The following is a 14,030-nucleotide window of genomic DNA, read 5'->3' as shown; positions in this document are numbered from 1 at the left end:
GACTACCACCTACCAAGGACATTTACAAATGTGGTGTTGGTCTGCGTTGAATCCGTGGAGGTCAGAGAGAAACATATACATGCTGGAAAACAGGGTATGGGACACCAGGTGGATTGCCTCCTAACCAAAATTCCATTGAGCATCAACACCATTCCACAGATAAAACTTCACTTCCTGATGGGAAGTGATTCCCATGATGAGGACAGTGATGTCATTTAAATACATAAAACTGACCTAGACAACAATTGAGACATGCTACGCTAATGGGAAATAACAAGAAACAGGAACAACATGCCTTGCAATGATGTTTAATGGAATTTTGAAAAACCTACTTAGCATGAACCATTCATTTATGAACATCCCTAGTGTATAATGGTTTAATCAGATACAATTTCAATGTTAGTACATGCAAGTTGAAATATCCAATATCACTAAAAGCGTTTCAGTGAGAAAAGCGTTTTCAGTGAGCGTCAATTCTAAATGCAGAGGAATGCAGGTTTTTTCCCCACAAATAGTTGTTAGTTGGTTCTGAAGCACAAATGATCAACTAAGAGAGGCGTGAAGCATGACCACTTAAAACAGATGCCTCAAAACACACTGTACATGACAACGTTACTTGCCACGATAATCTATGCAGGGAGAGGCAAACTTCCTGCAGCGCAAATTAAAACTAGACAAACTTCAAATCGAACACTCTCATACGGGCCTTAAGAAAACTGTAAGGGGAGGAAAGCCATGTTAAATATCTAGCCTTTATTAGATACGAAAATGGTGTTGAAAGCAAAACGACAAACTTGTAAAAAAAGAAGAGTAGGATATCGCTACGGTGCAGGATCAAATGGAGCGTGCACATAGGGGAGGGAGAACCGGGTTCCAACAAAACAAGTACAAAAACATAATCATTGACATTTGTTTGGTAAAAACAGTAGGATAAATACACATGTAGGTAGAGTCCATTCTCCTTTTACTCCTCCTTTTCTTTTAAGAGCTTTGTCCCAACGGACCAGTCAGTCAATACCCCCTCAGGGGTTACGCAGTGTTACTTAAAAAGAACATTCTAATAGAAAATGGTAGCTAGTAGCTAGTGTACATAAAGTAGTGCCATACATTCATAACCATAATAGTAGTATGAAAGAGGGAGGCTTCACTGATCTACAGTCTTTTTCGTTCCCCTTGCCTTTTGTTTCCTACCATCATTTGCTTGTTTTTCTAAACCATCTAACCCACCTCGAGAGAAAAACTAAGAACAACAAGGGGGGGGGGGGGGGCGGGGGAGAAGGTGCATTCCAGGGGTAGGGACTTATACGTTACCTGCCAGAAAGCTATCAGTCTTATCGCATATAGCAGAGTAGTAGGGTGGCTGGCCCTCGCTGGCCTCCCCGGCATGCTGGGGCCCCAGGCGGAGGGTGACCTCCAGGGTGTTGACCTCCAGGTCGTCAGCATCAATCTTCCCCCCCAGCATGTAGTGGTGCTGGTCCCCAGGCTGGCCCAGGGGCAGCAGGTCTACAGGGCCTCCCAGCAGCTCCTCTGACTGGGCGGCCGCTGCAGGCAGGGTCAGCTCCTTGATGAGGGAGGGGTCCTTGGCCTCCTCGGGCAACTGGTCCTCGTTCTCCAGGGAGAAGATGCCGGGACTCTTACCGCAGCTCTCGGCAGTGGAGTGGGCGTTGGAGTTGGACATGGTGCAGTCAAAGCCGTAAGACGCCACTGAGTTGGCAGACTGGGGCGTGCCGCCACCCCCGTCCTCCTCTCCTTCTCCGGCCGGCACCTCCACCACCTCCTCTTTCAGGGCAGGCAGGATACAGGTGGACGGTGGGCTGTCGAACTCAGCGCTGTCATCCATGGTGACGGGGACATCTGGGTCGTTGATCTGCATCTCACCCTCCATGTCGCTGGCCTCGTCTCCCGAGGTGGAGGGGGAGGAGGGGGCAGAGGCAGGGGCAGTAGGAGGGCCTGCTCCCAGGACCTCGTCAGCAGGGAGCGTCTCAGCCTCCTCCTCCTCGTCACCTCGCTCCAGATGGATGCCCAAGTCCTGCTCCAGGTCAGGTTGCACATTGGATGGCACGGGAGTCTGCTGCTTGTCAGAGCGTGACTCCACCCCGGAGCTGCTGTCATAGTCACGGAGCTCCTCGGGAGTGCTGGTTTCACTGCTGCTGTGGACGGCCAGGGCCGTGCCACTCAGGGTGCTGGACTGAGACATGCCCACAGCATGGGGCCCTGGGGGAGCAGAGGCCTCCACTGGGGCAGAGCTCTCCATCTCCTCAGGGGCAGACTGAGGCTCTGAGGGCTGCTCTGACTGGAGCATCAGAGAGGGGGCACTGAGATCCAACCAGGCCTGGGCAGAGGACTGGGTGGGCGTCTCAGGGCCGTCAGCCCCGTGGTCAGACAGGGGGCTGGAGGCGGTGTGGGGGGAGGAGAGGTGGGGCTGGGCCCAGGGGTCAGTGAAGGGGTTTGTCTGACCCCAGGCTGAGGAAGGTGGGATGGGTGAACGGCTAAGGTTATCCAAGCGGTCCTCCTCTGTGTAGTCGTCCTCGTCTGCGTTCCCACAACTCTCCAGTCCACTCTCCGTCACCCCTTCGCTGGGCATCTCCACATCTTCATCATCCTCCTCCTCCTCATCCTCCTGCTGACACACCTTCCGGTGGTCCACTGCCCGCTCTGAGCTCAAGTCCATATCATCAACATCAACTCGCTCCTCCTCGATGGCCAGAGTCTCCACATCGGGGGAGCACATGAAGGCCCCTTCTCCCTCGGAGCCCTTGAGGCTGGAGTCTACCAAGGCGTCGGAGCTCTGGGTACCCTGCAGCAGGCCCGTGTGCTGGGTGCTGCTCATCTCTGACGACCCCTGCAGGCGGCTGCTCATACTGCTTACATCCTCAGAGTCCATCCCTGACAAGAGGTCATCCCCATGCCAACTGGTGGCACCACCGAAGCCTGCAGGCTTTGCCTCCTCAGAGGGCTGAGAGCTACTCATGTCAAATAGTGATGTCGGCTTGCACACTTTCCTATCCTCTTCCTCATCTTCATCCTCCTCGATGGCCAGGGTCTCCACATCGAGGGAGCACATGAAGGTCCCTTCTCCTTCGGAGCCCTTGAGGCTGGAGTCTACCAGGGCGTCGGAGCTCTGGGTACCCTGCAGCAGGCCCGTGTGCTGGGTGCTGCTCATCTCTGACGACCCCTGCAGGCGGCTGCTCATACTGCTCACATCCTCAGAGTCCATCCCTGACAAGAGGTCATCCCCATGCCAACTGGTGGCACCACCAAAGCCTGCAGGCTTTGCCTCCTCAGAGGGCTGAGAGCTACTCATGTCAAATAGTGATGTCGGCTTGCCCACCGTCCTCTCTTCTTCCTCATTGTCATCATTGTCATCATCTTCGTTGATCTCCTCATCTGCCTTCTCCACTGCCTCCTCCTGGTCCTGAGAGGGAGAGACCAGGACCCCTGAGGTGAACTCATCCATGGGCTGAGACATCATGCTGAACGCAGGAGGGGCTGAAGAGGAGGGCATGAGGAGGTCCTGCTGCTCATCTGGCTGGACCTTCACCTCCTCCTGGACCGGGCTCTGTGGAGCCATGGCAGACTGGTTCTGGGCCCAGGAGTCTGGCTGGACCTTCACCTCCTCCTGGACCGGGCTCTGTGGAGACATGGCAGACTGGTTCTGGGCCCAGGAGTCTGGCTGGACCTTCACCTCCTCCTGGACCGGGCTCTGTGGAGACATGGCAGACTGGTTCTGGGCCCAGGAGTCTGGCTGGACCTTCACCTCCTCCTGGACCGGGCTCTGTGGAGACATGGCAGACTGATTCTGGGCCCAGGAGTCTGGCTGGACCTTCACCACCTCCTCCTGGACAGGGCTCTGTGGAGACATGGCAGACTGGTTCTGGGCCCAGGTGTCTGGCTGGACCTTCACCTCCTCCTGGACCGGGCTCTGTGGAGACATGGCAGACTGGTTCTGGGCCCAGGAGTCTGGCTGGACCTTCACCTCCTCCTGGACAGGGCTCTGTGGAGACATGGCAGACTGGTTCTGGGCCCAGGAGTCTGGCTGGACCTTCACCTCCTCCTGGACCGGGCTCTGTGGAGACATGGCAGACTGGTTCTGGGCCCAGGAGTCTGGCTGGAAAATCACCTCCTCCTGGACTGGACTCTGTGGAGCCATGGCAGACTGGCTCTGGGACCTGGGTTCTGGCTGGACGTGCATGTCCAGCAGAGCAGAGGCATTCTGGGGCTCCCTGACCGGGGACATGGGCCCAATGGGGGAGCATGGAGGAGACATGACCGTGGTGCCCAGGGGAGACACTGTGTCTGCTGGCTCTTCCAGGTGGACCAGGTCCAGCTGAGCTGACAGCTGAGAGATAAAGGCCTCTGGGGCCTCCTTTGGCTGGCTGGCCTGAGGGGGCACAGTCTCCTTCTCCTCTGGGACTGCAGCCACCACTGCTTCTTCCGAGGTTGCCATGGAGACTACAGCAGCCGAGGAAGCTGCAGCTATGGCAGCAGCGGCGTCCTGGGTCTCACCAGTCTCTGCCGCCGTTGTGGGTTTGGGGCCACGCTTTACTGCCATGGGGGTGTTGCTGCCCACAGTCTTCTTAGGGGTGGAAGCCTTCCCTGCTGGCTTGGTACTAGGGGTCTTGGGGCCAGCACTGACATCCTTTGAAGGCGTAGGCTTGCTTGGCGTCTTCTTGGTGTCTGCGGCCTTGCTGCTGGCAGCCGGCTTCTTGGGGGTGGAGTCTGGCTTGGATGCGGAGGCTGATTTGGGAGTCTCAGGTTTGGTGGTCTTGGCTGGTGAGGTACGAGTGAGAGGAGCCACTGCAGGCTTCTTGGTGGCTGATTTGGTAACATCTAGAGGAAATGTATAACACAAGCAGACGTTTGTGAAGAGGAAAAGGGTTGGAAACTTAATTATGATGAACAAATGATCTAATATTTAATAAAGATATATTTAAAAAAATGTAATAACATGTAATGCTAGTAATAAAAAGCTAAAACCTTTGTAATTTTTTATTTTTTAAATTGAACCAAAACTGACGTCCCCTCTTACCTTTCTTGATGGGAGTTTTTGAGGGCTGTGATGTCGGGGTCCGTCCAGCTGAGGGTGTTGTAGAGACGGCTTTGACAGAGGCTGGTCTGGGAGTGGTGGAGGTGGTTTTAGCCGTGGGGGTGCCAGGCTTGGCTGTGGATGTGGAGCTCTTGGCTGTGATGGCTGTGGCTGGCCTGGCTGCAGCAGAGGCAGGGCGAGATCCTGGAGCACCAGTGGCAGGCCTGAGGGAGAACAGGAGAGCGGTGGGGTCAGAATCACTGAGCACGGCTTTCAAACCAGGGGGGTCATCTACCAGACACCATGAATCAGTATTTCTGTAGAGGTGATAAAATGTCGAAATGGAGACGTGACTGCGAGGGCTATTTATATAAATACAAATAAAGTGACACTAAATTAACACCAATGTTTAAACAGACTCATTTGCATCGTCAAGCGAACGTTAGGTCCCTTGAGTTCCACATGCTGGTAACCCCTGGGCCATAAATCACAGAGCAAGAGGCCCCGTCGACTGTATTCACAAGTCATTCTGTTACGTCACTTCTACAGCCCTGCCAGACACTAGACTTCCTCAGGAACACAACACAGAGAGGTCATAAACCAAGTGACGACGGAGAAAACACAACAAGAACACGAGAGGATGAAGAGGAGTCAACTTCCATTTACTCCTCATCTCTTCAATGCCTGGAGTAACTCACCCAGTTAACCCAGTCGTCACAACACCCTGAGGCATCTGAAGCAGTGCAGCCTGGGAGATAAGTCACACCACACATACAGAGTGGAGTGGAGTGGAGCGCGCCCCCCCCACCCCACCCCGCTACATCCAGCCCACCTCTCCTGACACGAGGGTAATGTGCACTCTGGTCAAGTAGCTTCCACGTCAGGCCAGTGCAAAGTAGCCAACATGCAGTGACACAGTCGTGAGATCTCGTTAGCCTACGCTGCACTGCACCACCGCCTCTAAATAAAGAACAGAGTTAACATCGGCGGCGGGGAGAGGGAAGATCGCTGGGGTCATGTTCATCTTTAATTCAGACGGAGCACAGAAATAACTTGTTCAAATCCCTGTTGGAACTATGGATGGAGTTAAAAGCATATTTTGTTGTACAAGAGCAAACGCTGCTAGTTTTTACATGGCAAGGAAACCCAGAGTGCCACGCACACCCTGTCAAGTGTAGGCCTGATGGAACACACACCCTGTCAAGTGTAGGCCTGATGGAACACACACCCTGTCAAGTGTAGGCCTGATGGAACACACACCCTGTCAAGTGTAGGCCTGATGGAACACACACCCTGTCAAGTGTAGGCCTGATGGAACACACACCCTGTCAAGTGTAGGCCTGATGGAACACACACCCTGTCAAGTGTAGGCCTGATGGAACACACACCCTGTCAAGTGTAGGCCTGATGGAACACACTGCCTGTCTGGTAACATCTAGCCACGACATGATGTCCACTGGACACTAGCAATGGATTACAGCCATGCACAGCTTCCTTCCCTGTACAGTATGAGTTGTCATACATAGGTAGAGAATGAAGAGCGGTGAAGAGGGGGGGAAGCAGCTGATGACCCTGTACAGTATGAGTTGTCATACATAGGTAGAGAATGAAGAGTGGTGAAGAGGGGGGGAGGCAGCTGATGACCCTGTACAGTATGAGTTGTCATACATAGGTAGAGAATGAAGAGCGGTGAAGAGGGGGGGAAGCAGCTGATGACCCTGTACAGTATGAGTTGTCATACATAGGTAGAGAATGAAGAGCGGTGAAGAGGGGGGGAAGCAGCTGATGACCCTGTACAGTATGAGTTGTCATACATAGGTAGAGAATGAAGAGCGGTGAAGAGGGAGGGAAGCAGCTGATGACCCTGTACAGTATGAGTTGTCATACATAGGTAGAGAATGAAGAGCGGTGAAGAGGGAGGGAAGCAGCTGATGACCCTGTACAGTATGAGTTGTCATACATAGGTAGAGAATGAAGAGCGGTGAAGAGGGGGAAGCAGCTGATGACCCTGTACAGTATGAGTTGTCATACATAGGTAGAGAATGAAGAGCGGTGAAGAGGGAGGGAAGCAGCTGATGACCCTGTACAGTATGAGTTGTCATACATAGGTAGAGAATGGAGAGCGGTGAAGAGGGAGGGAAGCAGCTGATGACCCTGTACAGTATGAGTTGTCATACATAGGTAGAGAATGAAGAGCGGTGAAGAGGGAGGGAAGCAGCTGATGATCCTGTTGTCCCAAAACAAGAGACTGCCTGTTATTACTCTAACGATGAGAGGGATTACAAGCTCAAATTAATGATATTGTTTGGTGTGGTGACGTCTAGACTAAGGCTTCTTATGAAGCATTAACAGCCTAGGTCATGGTACAAAAAGGCCATTGTTTCTATCCAGAGTTGCATCACAAAAACTGTCCCTTTTCTCTATTAGTATGCGTGATATAAGCTAGTCCAGGAGAAGAGCTTTTTAATTGGCTGACCCTTCAACTGATTAACTACGAGTGAGCAGAACGTGACATTCACTGTGGTTTCCTCGGGTATCAATCTGACAGGTATCAATCTGACAGGTCTAGACGTAAGTGAGGACACACTAAAAAGAAAAGTAACGTGGTAAAATTCTAAGTTTAGGAGATTTGTAAATGTGTGTGCTGCCTTGAAAAAATGGAATTAAAGATTAGAAAATGGTTACAGGACGAATTGAATAGGAAGGTAGAGAGAATGCAGGAGAGATGATGACAGAGTATTTATCTTAATCTGTGTGACGAAAGGAATATGGCTAATCCAAAATGACAAGGTGACTCCGTTTAGGTAGGGAAGCAAGGCAGATTAGCGGGCCAACGTCAAAGGCTGTAGGAGAGAGGGAGCGAGAGAAAGTGCTCATCCAATTACACGTCATTAACCTTCTATCACTGCCGCTTCTCAAATAGGTCCGGTCGCTGTTGTAGGAGCCAGTACGGCCGTTATAGAATAATGGGGCATGGCCGAACAATAATAAAAAGACAGACAGGATGTGGTACAAAATTATTACATGCTTCTCGGCAGTTAGGCACAATGATGCTTGAATTGTGAAGCTTTAAAAAAAAAAAAAAAAAGTTCTCTCTAATTAAGATCACTGTCACCCAAATGACTGAGGCAGTGCTGGTCATGTTAGACACGTGAGTCTAATGGCTTGCAGTTGCACACAATGAAGGAAAATTGCTGTGCATTGTTTCTCAAACTTGCCGAAGGCCTTGCCATTAGGAACATCATCACACAATGGGGGTTAAAGAAAATGTAGAGAAAAAGCCTAGAAATTCACTGAAGCTTAAAAAATGAGCGCATAGACAATTAAAGTAGCCGGAGGTTCATAAAACAGTTTCATTACGCATTCTGGAACGATGTGGAGTTTTGCGGTGATTAACATAAAAAGGTTGTGTGCCTTCGCGTGGCAAATCAAAGTGGGGCTACGATTAAGTCAATGAGATGCATAAGCAAGGCTAGTGCCTCCCCTGCAGCAGAGCTAACAGCAGAGAGCCAGCTACCATGGGGACGGACCTCCTCCCAGGGAGACAGCTGGCATATTAGAGGTGATGCCATTTTAATTCAGCAGAAAGGCTGGGAGGGACACTTTACCCTGGTTAAAAGGAGGGGATTCTACCTCCAGGACATCCACACAGGGCTTCAGATATATGGGAACACCACAGGAATCTCACTCTAACCCAGGAACAAAAGGTATCAGTCTTTCGCTTGCAATTTCCCAGAGAAATTCACCAGGTAGTTAGTTGCCTTGGAGCTAGAGAGACCCTTATACTGCCGCAGCAGCACTCAAGAGGAGCTTTGAGCGAAAGGATAAGACATTACACAGGGTGCCGCCTTAACCTGATAAACCAGCTATAGCTGGCTTCTTGGTTGGTTCTGCTTGAAGGAAATAACATTTAAAAAATAAATAAGATATCAAAAAGGACAGTCAACCTACTGAAGATGGAGCTGAGGTGTCGAGTAACAGTCAAATGGTTTCCATCTCCTAGCAGTAGAGGGACAAAGAGGAAACCAGTGAGAGAACAAAGAGCAGGTAGAGCCTGGTGTGTGGGTGACGATGCAGGTCCCTGTATAACAGAATAGGGCTGTATCAGTGTGGTGAAGCAGAGGCCTATAGAACCACTGCACTCTGCAACATCCATCACGTCTGCCACACTTCCAGAGCATGAGCTCACCCCCCGTTGCCACCAGATCCTTTAAGTGATTAGGTCTGCTGCTGTACCTCCCATAAAACCATGGCTATGGGGGACTGCGTCACAGAGTGGTCTGCCTGTCACACCCACAGCTCAGCAAGAGAGGAGATTTACAGCCTGCACAACTGGCCTGCTTCATATTGTACACGACTGGCACAGCTATATCACACGTACACGACTGGCACAGCTATATCACACTGTACACGACTGGCACAGCTATATCACACTGTACACGACTGGCACAGCTATATCACACGTACACGACTGGCACAGCTATATCACACTGTACACGACTGGCACAGCTATATCACACGTACACGACTGGCACAGCTATATCACACTGTACACGACTGGCACAGCTATATCACACTGTACACGACTGGCACAGCTATATCACACTGTACACGACTGGCACAGCTATATCACACTGTACACGACTGGCACAGCTATATTACACTGTACACGACTGGCACAGCTATATCACACTGTACACGACTAGCACAGCTATATCACACTGTACACGACTGGTACAGCTATATCACACTGTACACGACTGGCACAGCTATATCACACGTACACGACTGGCACAGCTATATCACACTGTACACGACTGGCACAGCTATATCACACTGTACACGACTGGCACAGCTATATCACACTGTACACGACTGGTACAGCTATATCACACTGTACACGACTGGCACAGCTATATCACACTGTACACGACTGGCACAGCTATATCACACCGTACACGACTGGCACAGCTATATCACACGTACACGACTGGCACAGCTATATCACACTGTACACGACTGGCACAGCTATATCACACTGTACACTACTGGCACAGCTATATTACACTGTACACTACTGGCACAGCTATATTACACTGTACACGACTGGCACAGCTATATTACACTGTACACGACTGGCACAGCTATATCACACTGTACACGACTGGCACAGCTATATTACACTGTACACGACTGGCACAGCTATATCACACGTACACGACTGGTACAGCTATATCACACTGTACACGACTGGCACAGCTATATCACACGTACACGACTGGCACAGCTATATCACACTGTACACGACTGGCACAGCTATATCACACGTACACGACTGGCACAGCTATATCACACGTACACGACTGGCACAGCTATATCACACTGTACACGACTGGCACAGCTATATCACACGTACACGACTGGCACAGCTATATCACACTGTACACGACTGGTACAGCTATATCACACTGTACACGACTGGCACAGCTATATCACACTGTACACTACTGGCACAGCTATATTACACTGTACACGACTGGCACAGCTATATTACACTGTACACGACTGGCACAGCTATATCACACTGTACACGACTGGCACAGCTATATTACACTGTACACGACTGGCACAGCTATATCACACGTACACGACTGGTACAGCTATATCACACTGTACACGACTGGCACAGCTATATCACACGTACACGACTGGCACAGCTATATCACACTGTACAGGACTGGCACAGCTATATCACACGTACACGAATGGCACAGCTATATTACACTGTACACGACTGGCACAGCTATATCACACGTACACGACTGGCACAGCTATATTACACTGTACACGACTGGCACAGCTATATTACACTGTACACGACTGGCACAGCTATATTACACTGTACACGACTGTCAGCCTACTGCTCTATTACTGTTCAGTACAGCAGGACAAGGGAGAGAGAACCACCACCCCTGTCCTCTTCTCCTAGCCTTTCATGGATTCCTCCAAATTCATAGACCACCACCGACGCTCCTTACTCAATATAGGCCCAACAATGCACTGTTTATCTTATTTCACCTTTATTTAACCAGGTAGGCCAGTTGAGAACAAGATCTTATTTACAACTGCGACCTGGCCAAGATAAAACAAAGCAGTGCGACACAAACAACAACAGAGTTAGACATGGAATAAACAAACATAAAGTCAATAACACAATAGAAAAGTCTAAGCAGAAGCCATGACGTGCAACAGGTTCAGCTACACACCACACTCCTCCCCCATCCCCACAGTCACACTGGTTAAAACACTAGAGGTCGACCGATTAATCAGAGGGCCAATTTCAAGTTTTCATAACAATCGGATAATCTGTATTTTTGGACGCCGATTTAAAAAAGAATTTTTACAACTTTATTTAACTAGGCAAGTCAGTTAAGAACACATTCTTACTTTCAATGGCGGCCTAGGAACGGTGGGTTAACTGCCTTGTTCAGGGGCAGAACGACAGATTTTTACCTTGTCTGCTCGGGGATTCAATCTTGCAACCTTACGGTCCAACGCTCTAACCACCTGCCTCACGAGGAGCCTGCCTGTTACGCAAATGCAGTAAGAAGCCAAGGTAAGTTGCTAGCTAGCATTAAACTTATCTTATAAAAAACAATCAATCAATCATAATCACTAGTTATAACTGCACATGGTTGATGATATTACTAGTTTATCTAGCGTGTCCTGCGTTGCATATAATCGATGCGGTGCGCATTCGTGAAAAAGGACTGTCGTTGCTCCAACGTGTACCATAAACATCAATGCCTTTCTTAAAATCAATACACAGAAGTATATATTTTTAAACCTGCATATTTAGCTAAAAGAAATCCAGGTTCGCAGGCAATATTAACCAGGTGAAATTGTGTCACTTCTCTTGCGTTCATTGCACGTAGAGTCAGAGTATATGCAACAGTCTGGGCCACCTGGCTCATTGCGAATTAATTTGCCCGAATTTTATGTCATTATGACATAACATCGAAGGTTGTGCAATGTAACAGCAATATTTAGACTTAGGGATGCCATCTGTTAGATAAAATATGGAACGGTTCCATATTTCACTGAAAGAATAAACGTTTTGTTTTCGAACTGATAGTTTCTGGATTCGACCATATTAATGACCAAAAGCTCGTATTTCTGTGTGTTATTATGTTATAATTAAGTCTATGATTGATAGAGCAGTCTGACTGAGCGATGGTAGGCACCAGCAGGCACGTAAGCGTTCATTCAAACAGCACTTCCATGCGTTTTGCCAGCAGCTCTTCGCAATGCTTCGAGCATTGCGCTGTTTATGACTTCAAGCCTATCAACTCCCGAGATTAGGCTGGTGTAACCGATGTGAAATGGCTAGCTAGTTAGCGGGGTGTGCGCTAATAGCGTTTCAAACGTCACTCGCTCCAGACTTGGAGTAGTTGTTGGGTGGCTGTTTGTCGATGTGTTCCTGGTTCGAGCCCAGGTAGCGGCGAGGAGAGGGATGGAAGCTATACTCGCAATATTAAAATGCCTATAAGAACATCCAATAGTCAAAGGTATATGAAATACAAATGGTATAGAGAGAAATAGTCCTATAATTCCTATAATAACTACAACCTAAAACTTCTTACCTGGGAATATTGAAGACTCGTGTTAAAAGGAGCCACCAGCTTTCATAAGTTCTCATGTTCTGAGCAAGGAACTTAAACACTAGCTTTCTTACATGGCACATATTGCACTTTTACTTTCTTCTCCAACACTTTGTTTTTGCATTATTTAAACCAAATTGAACATGTTTCATTATTTATTTGAGGATAAATTGATTTTATTAAGTTAAAATAAGTGTTCATTCAGTATTGTTTTAATTGTCATTATTACAAATAAATAAAAATAAATGTTTAAAAAAACGGCAGATTAATCGGTATCGTCTTTTTTGGCCCTCCAATAATCGGTATCGGCGTTGAAAAAGCATAATTGGTCGACCTCTATTAAACGCCATCAAATAACATTGTATTTGTCAGTGTACAGCAGGCATAAAAGGTGCAGTGAAATGCTTGTGCTAGCTTCCTCAACAACGCAGTACATTAATCAATAACAGAGTCGTGTCAAAAACAACAACAGAAGTAATAAATAATACCAGAAAACAATGAAAAAAACAAAAACAAAAAAACACTCAAATAAGACTTGTTGGCTAGGCGCTAGCAACAGGGCAACGACCGTTGGCACGATTTTGTTATTCGACTACATGCACACATACAACGTGCTGATTAACATATACAGCCTCCCAGCAATACAGGCCTGCACAGCATATACACAACACCAGCATACGCATACAAGCAAACCCACACCCAATGAGCAATGACGGGCGCTGCATGATGTCATCTCAACTATGACTCAAAAACACGCCTTCACACATACCTTCCCCCACACCACCCACTGTGTCCAACACTACATAATGACTTTTCAGGATGCACTAAATCAGACCCAGAGGTTTCCTGTCACAAGCTGTAGATCTAACATTATACAGGCAATCAGTATCAAACAGCAGACACACACAGAGAGTACCAACAGCCCTACAACAGTGTTGGCTTGAGCAAATGTGTGCACACCTCATCACACAGCCAAATTGGTACTGCAAAAACAATGGCACACACACACACACATCGCGGCCAAATAGTGTTCACACCTCTACCACACCCACCAACCAGGAAGTAGTGACAGGTATTAAGTGCTACTGTAAAAGGAGAGGTGGAATACTGAGAAATCGTGTGCTGCTGCAGGCTATTCATTTCACACACATATTTTCAGCTACCACCGACAAAGTCTGAGGTTGAACTTCAGAATAAATCTGAGATGTGTCACCAGCAGACTGGATCTAGTGTTTGGAGGGGTCAGAGCAGTGAGACTAAAATAGAACAAAAGGCGTAACAGTTTCAGGACAAACAGAACACAGACCGGACTTGCTAAATGTCAACGGAACCAAAACAAAACA

General features: G+C 48.7%; 1 protein-coding gene across 2 annotated transcripts in view; it reads right to left on the bottom strand.

The window, feature by feature from the left end:
* Positions 1-292: 292 nt before the first annotated feature.
* LOC115110438 (mucin-5AC-like) overlaps positions 293-14,030 on the bottom strand; it is a 41,368-nt gene continuing 27,630 nt past the window's right edge. For both annotated transcript variants that reach the window (XM_029636094.2, XM_029636095.2), the window contains exons 4-5: positions 5,030-5,250; positions 293-4,830 (exon numbers count right to left, since the gene is read on the bottom strand). In XM_029636094.2, the coding sequence (XP_029491954.1) occupies positions 1,301-4,830; positions 5,030-5,250 (3,751 nt within the window). In that variant the 3' untranslated portion in view covers positions 293-1,300. The remainder of the gene's footprint in view (positions 4,831-5,029; positions 5,251-14,030) is intronic.

Source organism: Oncorhynchus nerka, linkage group LG26 (genome assembly GCF_034236695.1).
Source record: "Oncorhynchus nerka isolate Pitt River linkage group LG26, Oner_Uvic_2.0, whole genome shotgun sequence".
Lineage (NCBI taxonomy): Eukaryota > Metazoa > Chordata > Actinopteri > Salmoniformes > Salmonidae > Oncorhynchus > Oncorhynchus nerka.
The sequence above is the reverse complement of the archived record's forward strand: the minus strand, read 5'-3'. Positions and strand labels throughout refer to the sequence as shown.